This window comes from Hemitrygon akajei, chromosome 4 (genome assembly GCF_048418815.1).
Source record: "Hemitrygon akajei chromosome 4, sHemAka1.3, whole genome shotgun sequence".
Classification (NCBI taxonomy): Eukaryota; Metazoa; Chordata; class Chondrichthyes; order Myliobatiformes; family Dasyatidae; genus Hemitrygon; species Hemitrygon akajei.
Window position 1 is genome coordinate 54,012,853 of NC_133127.1, and position 17,168 is coordinate 54,030,020.

The 17,168-nt window shown below is 38.5% G+C and overlaps 1 protein-coding gene across 3 annotated transcripts in view; it reads left to right on the plus strand.

The window, feature by feature from the left end:
- LOC140726352 (protein Hook homolog 3) overlaps positions 1-17,168 on the plus strand; it is a 98,110-nt gene that overhangs the window by 54,562 nt on the left and 26,380 nt on the right. For all 3 annotated transcript variants that reach the window (XM_073042616.1, XM_073042617.1, XM_073042615.1), the window contains exons 9-14: positions 6,067-6,230; positions 11,588-11,728; positions 12,660-12,861; positions 15,942-16,052; positions 16,410-16,494; positions 16,614-16,683. In XM_073042616.1, coding sequence (XP_072898717.1) covers positions 6,067-6,230; positions 11,588-11,728; positions 12,660-12,861; positions 15,942-16,052; positions 16,410-16,494; positions 16,614-16,683 — 773 coding nt within the window. The remainder of the gene's footprint in view (positions 1-6,066; positions 6,231-11,587; positions 11,729-12,659; positions 12,862-15,941; positions 16,053-16,409; positions 16,495-16,613; positions 16,684-17,168) is intronic.

Genomic DNA, 17,168 nt, shown 5'->3' on the forward strand with positions numbered 1-17,168 from the left:
ATTTTTTAACCTCCTTCAAATTTGCCTTGCTTTGAAGGCATGCCTTTCTCAAGATGTGATTGATAGACTGAGATTAGAGTTCATTGAACTAGAAGAAAGGGTAAATCTATTCTTTTTATTTTCAAATTGTAGCATGCAGCTGGAGCAATGCATTACTGTCATCCTGATGAGACTGCTAACTAATAATGCTTTGGTTGCCTGTTGTGTTTGCCTTTTACCTTTCTGAAAAGTTATTGGATGTATCTTTTAACAATGGCTGTAGCTCTAAAGAAACCAGCAGTATTGAACTGTACACCCTGATATTATAAGGAGACAGAAGGAGTATAGGATACTGTGGGGTAAACCTGGCAGGATTGGATTCACATTTGTCCTGACAGATTTAACAGGATTTAATTATAAATGCTTCTGTTTTCTTGTCTAATAGCCAATCAAATTGATGATTTGCTGATTGATGGGCGGGGTTCATTAATAACAAGAAGCCCAGTTGAGGATCTTTGAGATTGTCATGAACATTGAAGGGTTGAGGTGTGGGAGGTAGTGTGTGGGTTCTTGGATGTTGATGACATGAACTGATGGAGAAAGAGAATGGGATTGAGGAAAGTAACTGTTGAAGAAGAAAGGGAGTTGGAGAGGGCAAAGATTGTATGAGAGAATGAACTAGAAATAAAGACTTGTTAGGTACATTTGGGTGCTGAAAATTCCACTTGAGGACTGGGAAGACAAGTGATTGATGGGTTAAGGATTTCTTGAAAGGTCAGCAGAACACCTTTTGCTTTGAGGAAATTTGATTGTTACAGTGTCATTTTTGGAAATGCATTGTAATTCAGAACGGTGAAAAATTAAATTTTATTTCAGTTATAACTGAAGTGCATTTGGTGTTGAAGTTGAAAGAATAAATGAGATAAACTATTAGACATAGGATCAGAATTAGACCTTTCCGCCCATCAAGTCTGCTCTGCCGTTCCATCATGGCCGATCCCGGATCCCAGTCAACTCAATACACCTGCTTTTCCATATCTTTTGATGTCCTGACCAATCAGGAAATGATCAACCTCTGCCTTAAGTATACCCACAGACTTGGCCTCCACCACAATCTGTGGCAGAGCTTTCCACAGAATCACAACTCTCTGGTTTTAAATAAAAATCTTCCTTTTCTCTGTTCTAAAAGGTTGCCCCTCGATTTTGAGGCTGCGCACTCTGGTTCTGGATACCCCCACCAGAGGAAGCATCCTCCCCACATCCACCTTATCTAGTCCTTTCAACATTCGGTAGGTTCAATGAGATTTCTTCCCCCCCCCCCCCCCCCACAATATTCTTCTTCTAAATTCCAGTGAGTACAGGCCCAAAGCTTCAAACGCTTCTCATATGTTAACCTTTCATTCCCAGAATCATACTCATGCACCTCCTCTGAACTGTCTCCAGTGACAACACATCCTTTCAGAGATATGGGGCCCAACATTGTTGACAATGCTCCCAAATACAGCCTCACTAGTGTCTTATAAATACTCAGCATTATCTCCTTGGTTTAATATTCTATTCCCCTTGAAATAAATGACAACATTGCATTTTGTAGTCGCGGCCAGAAACATTGTGGACCCTGGCACCTGGGAGGCAAACTACCATCTGTGTTTCCTTTTCGTATCCACAGAATTTCCTATCTGTCCCCTTACTATGGAGACCCCTATTACTGCTGGCATCTTTTTCATTTCCCTACCCATCTGAGCTACAGGGCCAGACTCAGTGCCAGATGCATGGCTGCTGTTGCTTCCCTCTGATAAGTCATTCCTCTCCCCCCCCCCCCCCGCCCCCCCCCCGACGGTACTCAAAATAGGGTACCTATTGTTGTATTGTTGATATTGTTGAGGGGAGTGGCCTCAGGAGTGCTTTCCACTATCTGACGTTCCCTTTTCTCTCCTGACAGTCACCAGTTTATCTGTATCCTGTAGCCTTGGGGTGACAGCCTCCCTGGAGCTCCTGTCTATCACTGTTTCACTTCCCCTAACAATACCGAAGGTCATCGTGCTGCAGCTCCAGTTCCTTAATATTGTCTCTAAGCAGCTGCATCTTGATGCAGATGTGGCCATCTGGGTGGCTGGGAGTCTCCTGGAAATCCCACATCTAACACCCAGAACAGAGCACTGCCTCTGTAGATATACCACCTACTCTCTCAATATTTAAATAAGATGGAAGAGGTGATGTGAGCTTCGACAGGGATTTTTATGTTGAAGTTGAACAAAGTAGACAGAATGGTGGAATATAATTGAGGAAAAACAGTACAATAACTTTTATCCACGTAGCGTCTTTAACATAATAAAATGGCATAGTGCTCTAGAAGAGAATGTTCAAATACAAATTGACTTTGAGATGCATGAAAGATATTAGATGGCTGATGGTCATTTTTAATGTCTTTGAAATATAGATTTATAAGAACCTTAGGGAGATACAATAGAGGGCAAAAGCCTTAGGCACATATGTACTGTATAGCTAGGGTGCCTAAGACTTTTGTACGGTACTTTAGTGATTTTATGTATTGTACTGTACTGCTACTGCAAAATAAAACAAATTTCATGACCTATGGGAGTGGTGATAAAACCTTATTCTGATAAAGGTCTCTATTGTGAACTGAGTATAGGAAGGGGCCAAGGAGAGGGGAATCATGGTTGGGTAAAGGGGAAGTGAGAGGGAAGGGAGTTGGAAGCACTAGAGAGACACTCTACAATGGTCAATAAACCCTTTATTTGGAATCCATTTACCTTGCCTGGTGTCTTATGGCTGCATATGTCTGCACACCTGCCACTTGTCCTACACCGCTCCCAGCGCTCCAGCTTGCCATTCCCTTTGCTTCCGCCAGATTTACAAACTCACTGTTTTGCTCCACTTTGGAAAAATACAATACTTTGCAAGTCTTCAGCACCCTAGCTATATTTATGTCCTAAGGTTGCACAGTACTGTAGTTTGAGGGTTTAGCAGCTGAATGGATAGAGCATTGTAAATTGTAGATGCACAGTTAGCCAGAATTGGAGAGGGTCAGAGATAAAGATGAGACTGTAAAGGATTTAAATCCCAGGTGGTGTATTTTAAATTTAAAGCATTTCTGGATTGGTTAGTAAACACATTCAGTCCAATGGAATGGAATGTGTATGAATTAGGATTTAGACAGTAGAATTTTGGATGAAAAATGTTGGATAGAAGGGTGATTAGGAAAACAGAGGGGCATTCTTTTATTTTCAGTAGCAAATGGTTTAAAGCAGAATAGAGATGAAGAATTGGTGTTTATGATGGCAATGTCATTTGGTTTGAAATCTTCCTTGGTATCATACAGAAAAGTCCAGTTCTGCATGTGGTGTTAAGATAGCAGACACAGTAATGTTGAAATGAAACTCCCTCATCAGCTCTCAGCATGTATATTCTTCTCATTGAAGCACCAGTAAATACTATTATAGGCAAAAACTTGTTTGGTTGGACTGATCGTACAATCAGTAGGATTTTTGTGTGCTCTTGTCTATATAAAAACAATAAGAACAGATATTCCACTTTCATAAAGGGAATCTTGAAGTAGCAAAGTACAGATGACCTCTCTCTGATTGAAGATTATACCCTACCATGAGACCTCATAGATTAGGGGACCAATCATCTGAGCTCCATCTGCAAAAAGTGAAATTTCCTGGTTGCCAATCATTTCAATCCCTATCCTAATTCCCATTCTGACTTGTTGTTCCATGGCCTCCTCTTCTGCCATGATGAGGCCACTCCTAGGTTGCAGGAACAGCACTTCCTTTTCTGTCTAGATAGCTTCCAACCTGATAGCATGAACATTCATTTCTCCAACTTCCAGCAATTTCTTTCCCTTCCCTCTTCTTCATTTCCCCACTCTGGCCTCTTGCGTCTTCTCATCAGTTGTCGATCACTTCCCCCTACTGCTACTCCTCCTTCCCTTTCTCCAATGATCCATTAACACATTTCACATCACATGCCTGTGATAATAAACCTGATTCTGATTCTGATTTCTCTCTTATCAGACTCCTTCTACAACCCTTTGCCTGTTCCAGTTATCACCTCCCAGCTTCTTACTTCATTCTCTCCTCCCCTGCCCACTGTCTTCACCTATCACCTTCCAGCTTGACCTCCTTCCCCTTGCCCTACCTTCTTATTCTGGCATCTTCCCTCTTCCTTTCCAGTACTGATGAAGGTTCTCAACCTGAAACTTCCACTGTTTATGCATTTCTGTGCATGTTGTCTGACCTGAGTTCCTCCAACACTTTGTGTGTTGCTCTGAATTTCCAGCATGTGCAGGATCTCTTCTGTTTATCATTTGCTGCCCCACCATTTTGGCCAGCTTCTACTGAAGATTTTTCAGAGGCAGATTTTGTTTCTATCCTATTTGTAAATTTAAAATATCACTGAATGGTATTATGGAGAATTATTAAAAATCATAAAGAAAATAATAGAAGAAAATCATGAAGAAGGGGCAGGAGAAGGTGCAGTGATCTTCCAGCAAATTGTTTTTATGAATGTCAACTTGCTTTTGGCATACACATTTTCCTGTAAACAAACTTGATTAGTTCAAATATGTATTGCTTTACTGAGCCTGCTGGCCAAGCATTTCCTCTCCTATTTGAATTTGTTTCTACCTTATATTGATTGTCTGCACACAAGAGAAAAATAATAAAGTGCAAGGTGAGATGGAGTTATAGAAATATCAGACTTTGCAGATCACACATCTCTAATGAGGCAGAAATATATTTTATGTTACTGGCCTTCTTTCAAACACCTTATTGAAAGAAGATCTTCACAGCAGAACTGGCTGGGTTCATGGGAAGAGATGGGAAACTTAGGGACCAATAACTTCATTTATGTAATATTTTAATGTAGTGAGTTATGTTAATGTGCTTCACAGGGTGTAATTGGATAAAATGGGCATTAAATATGATTTAAAAGACATCTTTTTTTTTAAAAAAAGAGAGAGAACTTTAAAACATTTATTCAAGAATTCAGGATTTAGCTGAAGGTTATAGGGACTGTCAGTGCTAGAATGGTAGAACTATAAGAACCTAGAATAGGAGATATTCAGAGGTTTTGCAAGGTTGAGGTTATGGAGATGTGGTCAAAAGTTTTGGATTTAGCTGAAGGTATCACTGTCAGTGCAGAGTAGTAGAGCTGCAGACAGCTAAAATAGGGACATTCAGAGGTCTTGCAGAGTTGAGATTATGGAGAAGTGAAGAATTAAGGTACATCTCAGCAGGAGCAAAGAAGGGTGGATAGTTTTGTGAAACTCCTGAAGTTCTGCCACTTGATAATGCATGAAAGTAGTCTTGGCAGATCTCCAGAGAGTAGCATTCACTTACTAATAATGTACATATTCATCTGTGAACTTGTTTATAAGGACTTAAACATTTCCAAAGTAGATGGTCCACGTTGGTTGAGCACTGAAGGCATGCATTCCCAGGAAATTTGAATGTTTCCAGTAGGACGTCTCATTTTCCCTCAATTAATAAATACCTGGTCTGAAAGAGCCACTTACCAAACATAGTATACAATATGCAATTTCACATATTATGAGAGATCTTGGGTATTAGTTTTCAATAAGCCAATTTCTTGACCAATCATGGAAGTAAAGCCATTGACGGAGAAAACAGAAAGCAGATCATTTCACTGGAGAGCTGATGCCATTCTAAACTGAAAAGTGCTACTAAGAGTGTCACATATTTGGCACTCTCAGATTAAAATGTAGTGCAAATGTAGACACAATTTACATTAAAGGACTCAATATAGATAGGAAATTAGCTGGTGTTTCTTCAGGCACAGACTCTAAACACTGGAATTCCCTCCCTAAGTATTTGCATCTCTCAATTTCTCATCATTTCTTCCATTAAGGAACACCTTTAAACCATATCCTCTAACCAAGGTTTGAGAGCATCCTAATATTTCAGTTATTGTCTTATTGCACTGTGAAGTTGTTTCTGTATTATTTAAACATATTTAACAAAATTCATGTACTTTGGATTTTTGTAGTCCATATCAAATAAGCAACCATGATTTTTTTTTTCTTTCTGTCACTTGATGCAGGTTGCAGCTCTGCAAGAAGAAAAAGGTAGTTTATTAGTAGAAAATCAAGCTCTTATGGAACGACTTAATCAGTCTGATTCTATTGAAGATCCCAACAGCCCAGCAGGACGTAGACACTTTCAACTGCAAACCCAGTTGGAACAACTTCAGGAAGAGACTTTCAGGTAAATGTAACAAGATTGTGTTAGTCTGAAAGCTAGACAATCGATCTCTAGAGAATCACCAACTGGGATTTTTGTGCCTGCACCACTGCACAGAAATTAAGAATGCATTGGAAGTCAAGGATATGTACAGCTGACTTCTTGCTCCATTCCTTTTCTGGGTGTTCAATAAGTTGATGAACTAAGCGATCAGTTATTATTTGTAACTGGCCCATTGGCTTGTTCCAGTAGTTGCTACATATTGCATGGCGCTATTTGGTTGAATTGGTGTAAAGGCCTTCATTAGAAGGGATTTTGTATTTGCCCTTCTTTATTTTTTGTAAATTTATATTTATAATTTCTTGCTAGTTTCAGACAGCGGTTTTTAAATAAGTTTTAAAAAATCCTATTGCCAATCTTGTATTTTTTAAATTCTGACTTTTAAAATATCAGAGACGCCTAGAAATAATGAAAAGGGCAACTGCATCTGAAGTCTGTCAACTTTAGTTCCTTGCTTCCTAATTGTAGCTTGTGACCTGCCAAGCCTCACTGAATGGCCAAAATGAAAACAATGGCAGGACCTAAAGAGCAGTATGACCTTAAAAAGCATAGTGTGATTTAGAGGCAGCACTAGAGCAAAAGTTCACAACCTTGGGTCCATAGATCCTTAGTTAATGGTAGGGGTCTCTGGTTGGGAACCCCTGCACTAGGTGTATTCTTGAGGCATGGGCTGAGTTTGCTGTGTCCCAGCTCATTGTTTTGCTAATATACCACAATCATGTTCAGTAAGGTACCAAATAGAAAAAAAATCTGCATGTTTGAAATAAATTAATAATTATAAAAATAATTCCTAGTCTAGGGGTGTAGCAAGTTTGACTGTGAAAGTGCAGGGTGGACACTTTCCAGCCATAAGTTTTTTCATCTACCAGTTTTAATGGAATTAAATTATTTTAAAGAAGAGGCTTTTATAGTAATATTGTTTAAGGAAACTGCCTAAATTTTCATGGAATTTTAATTTTTGACAAATAGTGTATTCTGATATCTTGGAAATCTTCTAAATCAAATGTAGTGAAAAGTGATGTATCCATGAGTGAAGAAATATTTGTCATAACAGTTTGATGCTAGAAGGGGAATTGCCCAGAATTCACTTCCACTATCATCAGTCCCACACATCCAATCCTTGTTCCTTATTTCATATCTCAATACTTCCTAGCTGTAGGAAATAAAGTGCAGATGTAGCTTAAGATCAGGGTGTACAATATGCTATTCCTTTTTATTGTACCAGATACATAAGTACAGTGTTGACAACCTTCAATAAAGGATGTTTGTTCGTCACTCTGCTTTTATTCCTAAATAGGCAGTAGCAGGAAAGAATCTAGTGATGCTACCTGGGTGACCAGGACTGGATATTGCTGCTTGAGAGAATAGGAGTGATTCGGCATGAAGTAAATGTGGGTAAAAGTTTCTCTTGCTAGAGTAGTGATGAAAGCAGTGGATGCGGTAATTATACCAGTTTAGTTAGGAAAAATATGAGCAATCTCAACCACTTACCTTTCCTATAGAGTGAGAGCAAGTTTTTCTGAAGACTAGCTACGTTGTCAAAGGTCAGGTTAAGGATACAAACAAGTCCATAAAGAAGTTTATAAGGTAATAATGTTGCTGGTTGTAGGGGCTGTGAAATATTTAAGACGTGGACAAGGAGACAGGAAAAAAATGTCCTGAAGGCACTTATTAATCCAGCATTGTCATATTTTTAAGAGTTCTTAGTTTGCACATCCCAGGGAATGGAAAAAAATGGTTGGTAAATACTGTATGTGAAAATGTGTATCAGTGATCAGGGGATTGAGCCACATGGATTGTGGGGGTTTTTTCCCCCAAAGGTGAAGAGACCCAGAAATAACTTGTGCCTTGAGGTGTATTAGCCCCAGCCAAATAGACCCTCATAAGTGGGCTATAAAACTGCCAAAATAGATATGTACCGTAGATGTCAGATTATAAGCCGCTACTTTTTTCCCATGCTTTGAACAGCATTGAACACTGCGGTTTTTAATACGGTGCGGCTAATAAATGGGTTTTTTTCATGCCGCCAAAACATTTTACCTCGTAACAGTAGACCAATAAAATTGATGAGTAGTTCACAGAGGTCCAATGAAATTGTACGATAAATCAAGCGCACTTCACAAATTATTGTAAATCAGCCATTTGTACTCACCCTCATCAACATGGAAAACACTCAAAGAAAAGCATATGATGCAGCTTTTAAGTTAAAGGCAATCAATCTGGCGGTTGAAGAAGGAAATCGAGCTGCTGCGCGTAATCTTGGCATACATGAATCGATGGTGAGAAGGTGGAGACGCCAGCGCGAAGAACTGAATCAATGCAAAAAGACGACAAAAGCTTTCAGAGGTAATCACAGCAGATGGCCCGAACTTGAAAACTTTCTTGAAGACTGGGTTAACACACAGAGAGCAGGCGGCCGCGGTGTTTCCACCGTGCAGATCAGATTGAAGGCTAAAGCAATCGCCACCAAAATGAAAATCGAAGATTTTAGAGGTGGGCCATCGTGGTGTTTTAGATTTATGAGACGAAAAGGCCTGTCCATCAGGGTACGCACGACTCTCTGTCAGCAGCTCCCTCCCGACCATGAGGAAAAACTTGCTAACTTCCGCACATTCACTCAAACAAAGATAGCGGAGAATTCCATCGGGCCAGATGAAATCATAAATATGGATGAAGTACCTTTGACGTTTGACCTGCCTCTCACTCGGACTGTTAATAAAAAAGGTGACTCATCCATCATACTGAAAACAAGTGGCCATGAGAGAACGCATTTTACTTGTGTTCTGAGCTGCACAGCATCCGGACTAAAGCTTCCACCGATGGTGATTTTTAAGCGGCTGACAATGCCAAAGGAAAAATTCCCAAAAGAAATCATGGTGAAAGTCAATAAGAAAGGTTGGATGATGGAGAGTCTAATGAAGGATTGGCTCAGAGAGTGCTACGCCAAGCGACCGGGGGGATTTTTTCACATAAAAAAAGCGTTGCTCATTATGGACAGCATGAGGGCTCATATAACAGATTCAGTGAAAGCTGCCATCAAGAGTACAAACTCAATTCCAGCTGTGATTCCTGGGGGCACCACAAAGTATTTGCAGCCACTGGACATCAGCGTGAACCGGGCATTTAAAGTGGCACTACGCATTGAGTGGGAGACTTGGATGACGAGCGGCGAGAAATCCTTTATCAAAACAGGCCACATGCGAAGAGCATCTTTAACTCAAGTCTGCCAGTGGATCCTAAATGCTTGGAGCCATGTCACAACATCCACCATCACCAACGGGTTTCGAAAGGCTGGACTGCTGCGTGATGAAGAGGATCCCGTGCGCTCAAGTGAGAGCGACAACGAAGAGACTGAAGTGAGTGATGAGATCCTGAGGTTGTTCAATTCGGACACTGAAGAAGAGGACTTTGATGGTTTTAGTGCGCAGGAGGAAGATGAAGAAGGCGATCAATAACTTTTCCTGGTAGGCTGCAGTATATATATTTTTTTTAACCAGTCGTTAGGAGATGTTGGAATGTTGTTCATGCACTGTTCAGTAAAAAAGTATACCCAACGTAATTTGTGTGTTACCGATAGGTATGTATTTTAAAAGTAGCCGTGTTACAGGCACGGTTAGAAAAAAAGCATTTGCAATATGTATTTGTTTATGTTACCATACGGATTTAATTAAAAGTTTAAAAAATCCTCACGTGTGTTAGGATTAATTTGGGACTGCCGCTTCAGGTCAGGAGTGGCTCACGTGATATTAGACAGCAGTACAAGGGAGGGAGGGAGCGAAACTGAGGATTCCGCTGCACCGAAACTGCTAGCGATTCAGTAAACAAAAAAACAGGAAAACTCGTGTGTGAATGGTATCGGGCCAATAAGGACACAAGTGTCCGATGTTACCAAATAGGTATAACAAAGTTTAGCCTTACCAAATATGTGTAGCGAGGGTTTGGTTTGGGGGAAAAAGGGGTATAAATAAGAGCAGAATGTAAGGGGAAGGCAGAACGCGTTCTGCAATAAAGCCACGCTGCACTATAATCCGGTGTTGGTTGTCTCTCTTCCAAAACGAACACAGGGCAGAATTTGAAGCCCAACACGTGTAATATCTTTCTGTGTAAATATCTCATATTACAACGTGGGACACCTGCGGCCGAAAATCCGGTGCGGCCGAAAATCCGGTGCGGCCTGTACAATTAAAAAATTGATTTTATTTCTAAAATTAGAGCCAGCGGCTTTTAATCAGGTGCGCTCTGTAGTCCGGAATCTACGGTATATATCTGGAGTTACAGCTGTAGTCATGGAAAATGAGAATTTCATGACTGCCATACAACTATTTGGGTTGGGAAGCAATTGTATAATAAAACAGAAAATGCTGGCAATGCTTAGCAGATCGGGTAGGTCATGTGGAAGGAGAAACGGTTTTCCTGTTTCAGGCCAAAGATTTTTCATTAGAACTTGAAAGGAGAGAACTTGAAAATTTACTTATTTTTCTTTCCTTTCCAGTTATGATGAAGGATCTTCAAATTAAACTGTTAGTCTTGTTTCTCTTTCCACATATGCTACTTGATCTACTGAGTCTTTCCAGTATTCTCTGTTTTTATTTCAGATTTCCAGCATCTGTAGTTTTTCCCCAGTTTCATTTTCAGGAGAATATATAACCTGGGGTGGAAGTGAAGCATTGTTCTCCATGAGGTCAGGTCTGGGGCCAAGTATAATTATGCTTGATAGTTGTCAGTCTAAAGATGTGAAGCTTGGTTTGAAAGGAAACCTATACAGTTAAATTCATGTTCTGCCTGGGAAGAGGTGAGTCAGTTTGGTTGTAGGCTAAAGATACTTATTAAAAAGTGTTTTGAAGGGCTGTGATGAAGCCTCATTACAGCTTCCTGCCCCCCCCCCCCATCTGCTATTTGTATTCGCCTCCTTTCGCCCCTACATTTGTCCTCATTTGGTCATCCACCTTGCCAGAAGGATTCAGAAATATATTTGAATTCATTTTCAGGATTTGGGCATCACTGACAAGTGCCCAAATCCATAATTGCCAGGTGGTGGTGAGTTGCCTTTTTGAAGTCCCACACTCCTGATAAACTGTTGCTGGGGAGGGAATTCCACTGTTTAGATCAGTGAAGATGAAAGACTGGCAACATATTTAAATGTGAAGAAGATGCGCAATTTGGGTGGGGTTGGGGTGGGGACAGAAACTCCAATGAAGGAACAATATTGTTGCTTGTCTAATCTTTATTATTAATAAATATGTAGCATCTTAGTAGGGATAATTATACTAGATTACTTAAAGTATATGAAGGTTAACATTCAATTTATGTGATTATTTCAGACTGGAAGCAGCAAAAGATGATTATCGGATTCGTTGTGAGGAACTTGAAAAAGAACTTTTAGAGCTACGCCAACAGAATGAAGAACTTACTAGCCTTGCAGAGGAAGCCCAGACTTTAAAGGATGAAATGGATGTCCTTAGGTAATCTCACTATTTTGATAACTACTTTTCTCTTACCTTCCTAATATTCTTCAGCTGTTGAGTTACCTTCAGTGATAATTTCTATCTTTTTCTTTGTTTCCTCGTAGCTTATTTCCTCTAGTTCAATTTCCTTGGCAGATTTTTTGTTTTAAAGATACTTTACGGAGCTTTCTATTCTGGTCTTTCAAAAAGAATATTCTTTTTCCCTGCATTCTTAAACATATTTCAGTTATCTGCAATTCTGCACCGTGCAATGATAAGTACACCTCGGTTTCTCAGCAAAATCTTCTGCCTACTGGCTTAACATCAAATCCAGTACTATCTCATCTTCGGTAATTTGCTTGAAATTGAAAAAAGTCATCTTTGTTTAAGTGTTTGCATTTCCATTTCTCCCCTGAATTTGTCTCGGAACTGTTCATTCAACCTACGAAGTTGAAACAAACATGAGAAAATATGCAGATGCTGGAAATCTAAAGCAACACACACAAAAATGCTGGAGGAACTCAGCAGGTTAGGCAGCATCTATGGACAAGAGAAAGCAGTTGACATTTACTCTTACCTATAAATGCTGCCTGGCCTGCTGAGTTCCTCCAGCATTTAGTGTGTGCTGCAAAGTTGAAATTCTCTTTATTACATTCCAATCCTATAATAAATAATCAGTAATGCCACTAGATGTTCAATATCTAGTACCAGCAATGTTTCTGTGTAATGTAGAAGCATAAATAGGAAACCTTGGATGGTTATTCTAATCCTATTTTATATATTTGCTGCTTGCAGAATTTTTTGGGCATTTTTGAAGTTGTTTGAAAAGCTATATTGTACTTTATTATTGGAAAAACCTGGCAATGCATTTGACAAAGAAAATTAATTCAGTGGTTTAGTATGTCTTAACATAAAAGTATGTTATATAAATAAAAACATTTTCTTCCAGACATTCCTCTGATAAAGTGGGTAAATTGGAGGGCATGGTAGAGTCGTATAAAAAGAAGTTGGAGGACCTGGGTGATTTACGTCGCCAGGTGAAGCTCCTTGAAGAGAAGAATACTATGTACATGCAAAATGCAGTCAGTCTAGAGGAGGAGCTACGGAAAGCAAATGCTGCACGCGCTCAACTGGAAACATACAAGAGACAGGTATGAAATTACAGAGAACCTTGAATATATGAATTAGAGGCAGGAATAAAACACATTTTTCTTGAGCCTGCATTGCCACTCAGTAAGATCATAATTGATCTTGTGCCTCAATTATTTTGCCACCTGATTATTGGATTGTCTGTTTACATATGTTCAGAGACTGAATATCTACATTCTTCTTAAGTGTTGATTTCCAGAGATTTGCAACTTAATGGCAATGAAAATTTTCCCAAATAGCCTTTTCTCTAGATTTTGATTCACCAAGAGGATGCTGCCTACTTAGCATCTACTCTGTTTGTCACATGTATATCAAAACACCCAAATATACAGTGAAATGCGTTTTTTCTGTCAATGACCAACACAGTCCAACAGTGTGCTTGGGGCAGCCTGCAAGTGTTGCATGCTTCTGGTGCTAACAAAACATGCCCATAGCTTATTAATCCTAACCTGTGTGTCTTTGGAATGTTGGAGGAAAATAGAGCACACAGAGGAAAGCCACATGGTCATTGGGAGAATGTACAAACTCCTCATTGGCAGTAGTGGGAATTAAACCGTAATTGCTGGCGCTGTGAAGAATTGTGCTAACCACTGAGTTACATAGAACATAGAATAGTACAGCTCATTACAGGCCCTTTGGCCCACAATGTTGTGCCAACCTTCAAACCCTGCCTCCCATATAACCCCCAACCTTAAATTCCTCCATATACCTGTCTAGTAGTCTCTTAAACTTCACTAGTGTATTTGCCTCCACCACTGACTCAGGCAGGGCATTCCACGCACCAACCACTCTTGAGTAAAAAACCTTCCTCTAATATACCCTTTGAACTTCCATCTCCTTACCTTAAAGCCATGTCATCTTGTACTGAGCAGTGGTGCCCTGGGGAAGAGGCGCTGGCTATTCACTCTATCTATTCCTCTTAATATCTTGTACACCTCTATCATGTCTGCTGTCATTTTCCCCTTTGTGCCAACTAACTTACTTAATCTATCTACTGTATGTACTTTTGCAGTCTTTGTATCCTCATTGATAATTTTACCAGCCAGTTTTATATTACCTGTATATATAGATTATATTTTGTATTTTCATGTTGTTCATTTATGTAAATTGTGAGTACCCATTACAAATCCTTGTGCCATGCCATTAATAAAAGCCTTGTCAAACTGAAAAGGAGTTGCTGTGTCCCCTTCTTTATCCTTTAAGCAATTATATTATACATAAATTCCCCAACCTGCAGGGCTTTATTTTATCCTGTAAACTTTTGAGTGATGTTTTCTTAAAAGTCTTGTGAAAATCCAATCAGACAAGTCGTCCCTAAATTACAAACACCCAAATTATCTATGGCCTGTACATATGAACAAGTGTTTGGAACAAAGATCCTGTTACTGTGCTGTATGACTCTATGGCTGACTAAATTCAAGACAGTGTGTATCTTGGGAGAGAGCTGGGTGATCCCAGTTTGCGCTTCTGTCTTTCTCACTCGTGGAAGCCCATGGAGGAGAGCGGATTGTGTCCTGTTGAAATGAGCTTAGCGGTATTATTTCAGTCAACAATGGGCAGCATTTTAAGAAAAAAGAACTGGCATTAGTAGATTTACTGCTTCACAGCTCCAGTTAGTTGGATTAAATGCTGAACTCCCGTACTGACTGTTTTTCCTTGTGACATGGTTTTTTTTCTGGGTGCCTGTTGGTAATTTAATTGGCTATTATAAATTGTCTCTGGTGTGCAGATGATTGGTAAAACCTGAAGTAAGTTGATGGGAGTTATGGAAAAATGAATGGGTTTGTGTAAAGGATTCCTCGATAGTCAGTCTGGATCCTATGGAAAAAAATGTTTCCATAATATATAGCTCTATGGCTGTAGCAATTCAGTACTTGTAATAGCAAGGGCAAGGCAAGAAAGTGCAAGAGATCATAAATAACGTGGGAACTAGTTTCAAAACATAATAACTCTGATACTAAGATAAAAGGTGCTGACAAATTGTAACAGGTTTACCAGTTCAAAAACGAGAGGAACAGATAAACCAGGTTGAAGTGTCCTACTTCTTTTCTTGATCGAACTACGTACTGATCATGTCTTCTCTTCTCACCCAGAAACTCTGGGCACAGACAAAGGCATGTCACATATTTGTTAATCTATGCAATAAATCTACCTATTGAAATGAAATGAAGGGCATTACTGAACTCGCTCTTTTTGATACTCTGATTAGATAACTTTGAAGTTCTCATCTGAAAGATGAGATAACATCCTCGAAGATTATTTTGAGTTTTGTCGGAACAATGTTAGAGATCAGGGGCAGAGTTTCAAGTGAGAATCTGCCAGAAAGGATCTTTGTTTTTATCTTAGGATTCCTTTCTGAAGTTTCCCTTTCTTTTCCTAGTGTTAATGAAATTTTCCTTCAATTTCAAGTGAAAGGCATAATCTGGGAAAGTTTCTGTCATTACCAACATTTGAAAGATCCCACCTCTTTTCCTTTAATTAAATCGGGAGCAATATTTTTGTACATAAAGCTAATTCAAGCATTATCGTGCCTATCCTTAATTAACTGGTATATAATGTAATGATTGTTTTGAAGCTCTAGCACTTTCCATGCTCTGTGACAAATTGCCTTTTTATACTCTCTTCTTGATGAATGCTTAAGTGATTCAATTTAATATGCATTTTGTACCATTGTTTATTACATTTTTGCTATTTTCCTATTTGCAAAGAGGTACACTTGATGTTCAAAATAATTACATAAACTAATAGAAAATTCAAGATGAACTCTATCCCTTATCATGATTTTATTTCTAATAATGTCATGGATGCTCTTCAAAGCAGGAAAACAGTTTGTATATAAAATGGAAGAATAGAGTAATATTCATATCTTCTTAGCTGTGACTATATTATAGCAAAGTATGCTGCAGTTTTGTCATTTTAAATGTTGAAGGCTTACTGCCACGTTAACAAATGTTTTTGGAGCAATCATTCAAGTTGCTGTGTCTGTTTTGCATCATTGGTTGTTGAATTTCCAAAACTAATAATTAGGAGGACTAGTGAAAATAATTATGTTTCTAAATTCTACAATTTTTTATTAATTCAGGTTGTAGAGCTTCAAAGCAGATTGTCTGAGGAGTCAAAAAAAGCAGACAAAATGGAATTTGAATATAAAAGGTTGAAAGAGAAAGTGGACACCCTACAGAAAGAAAAAGAAGTAAGATTCTTTTTAGTTTGTTTGAGATTTTTTTCTAAGTCTGATATTTAAGCTATATTTGAAACTGAAGTCTATTTTGACAAACCATCATAGATTATTTATAAGCTTTACATTGGTGTGGCAGTTATTTGTATACACTTTTTTCCCCTTTCAGCTAACCTGTTGAAAGCAATATGGTATTGTAGCAAAAGTTTTTGGGAATCTCTAATCAAAATACTTGTCATATTTGCAAAAACATAAAGCAGTTATTGACTGGGGAAATATAGCTTATTTTAAATTTAACACATTCACAAAGTTTTGTAATATTTTGAATCCAAACAAGATTCTGTAATATTTCTAAAACTCAAATACTTCTAGAGGCTAAGAACAGAAAGAGATTCCTTAAAGGAGACAATTGAAGAACTGCGATGTGTTCAAGTGCATCAAGGCCAACTCACAGCTGGTATGTAATTAATATTTTATTTGTATTTTGCTTTGTATTGTTCATTAAATTACCCATGTACCTAACACAAGTAATTGCATCCAGTTATAATAACAATATAACCTTAATATTTTCCATAGGACTTATTCCAATGAATAGTAAAGAGGCATCGGATAGTTTAGCAGCAGAGATAATAACCCCCGAAATCAAGTAAGTTAAAAGATTTGTTAATATCTTTCAATAAGAGCATACTTTACTTCATAGGCAAATAATGTGATTGAACTTTGGCTGCCTTTTAGGATATATAATATACATCAATTATTTTGCAGTGATGTTTAATATTTTTTCTAGCTTCTCATGTCTTTAATTTCAGAATTTTTTTCTTTAACCTTTTCCAAATAAGTTTGAGTTTCATTTTGATACCTCAGCACTATTTGTAATTATAGGTCATGAAATGCTTGAAATCCAGGGTTAGTAAAGACAAGGTTGATAGTTCTCAGACCACACTGCTATTCGAATATTATGATATGTAAATTTCCTTGTACAATGAACAAACTAGTGCGTTGTAATCATCTATTCAAACTGCTTATGTATAAAAAATCTACGGTTATTGGGTATGGGTTTCTTGTCTGCCTCCTTGCCTCTTTACTAGAACCACTGAAGATGTGAATATTAATATTGTGTGCATCCAAATT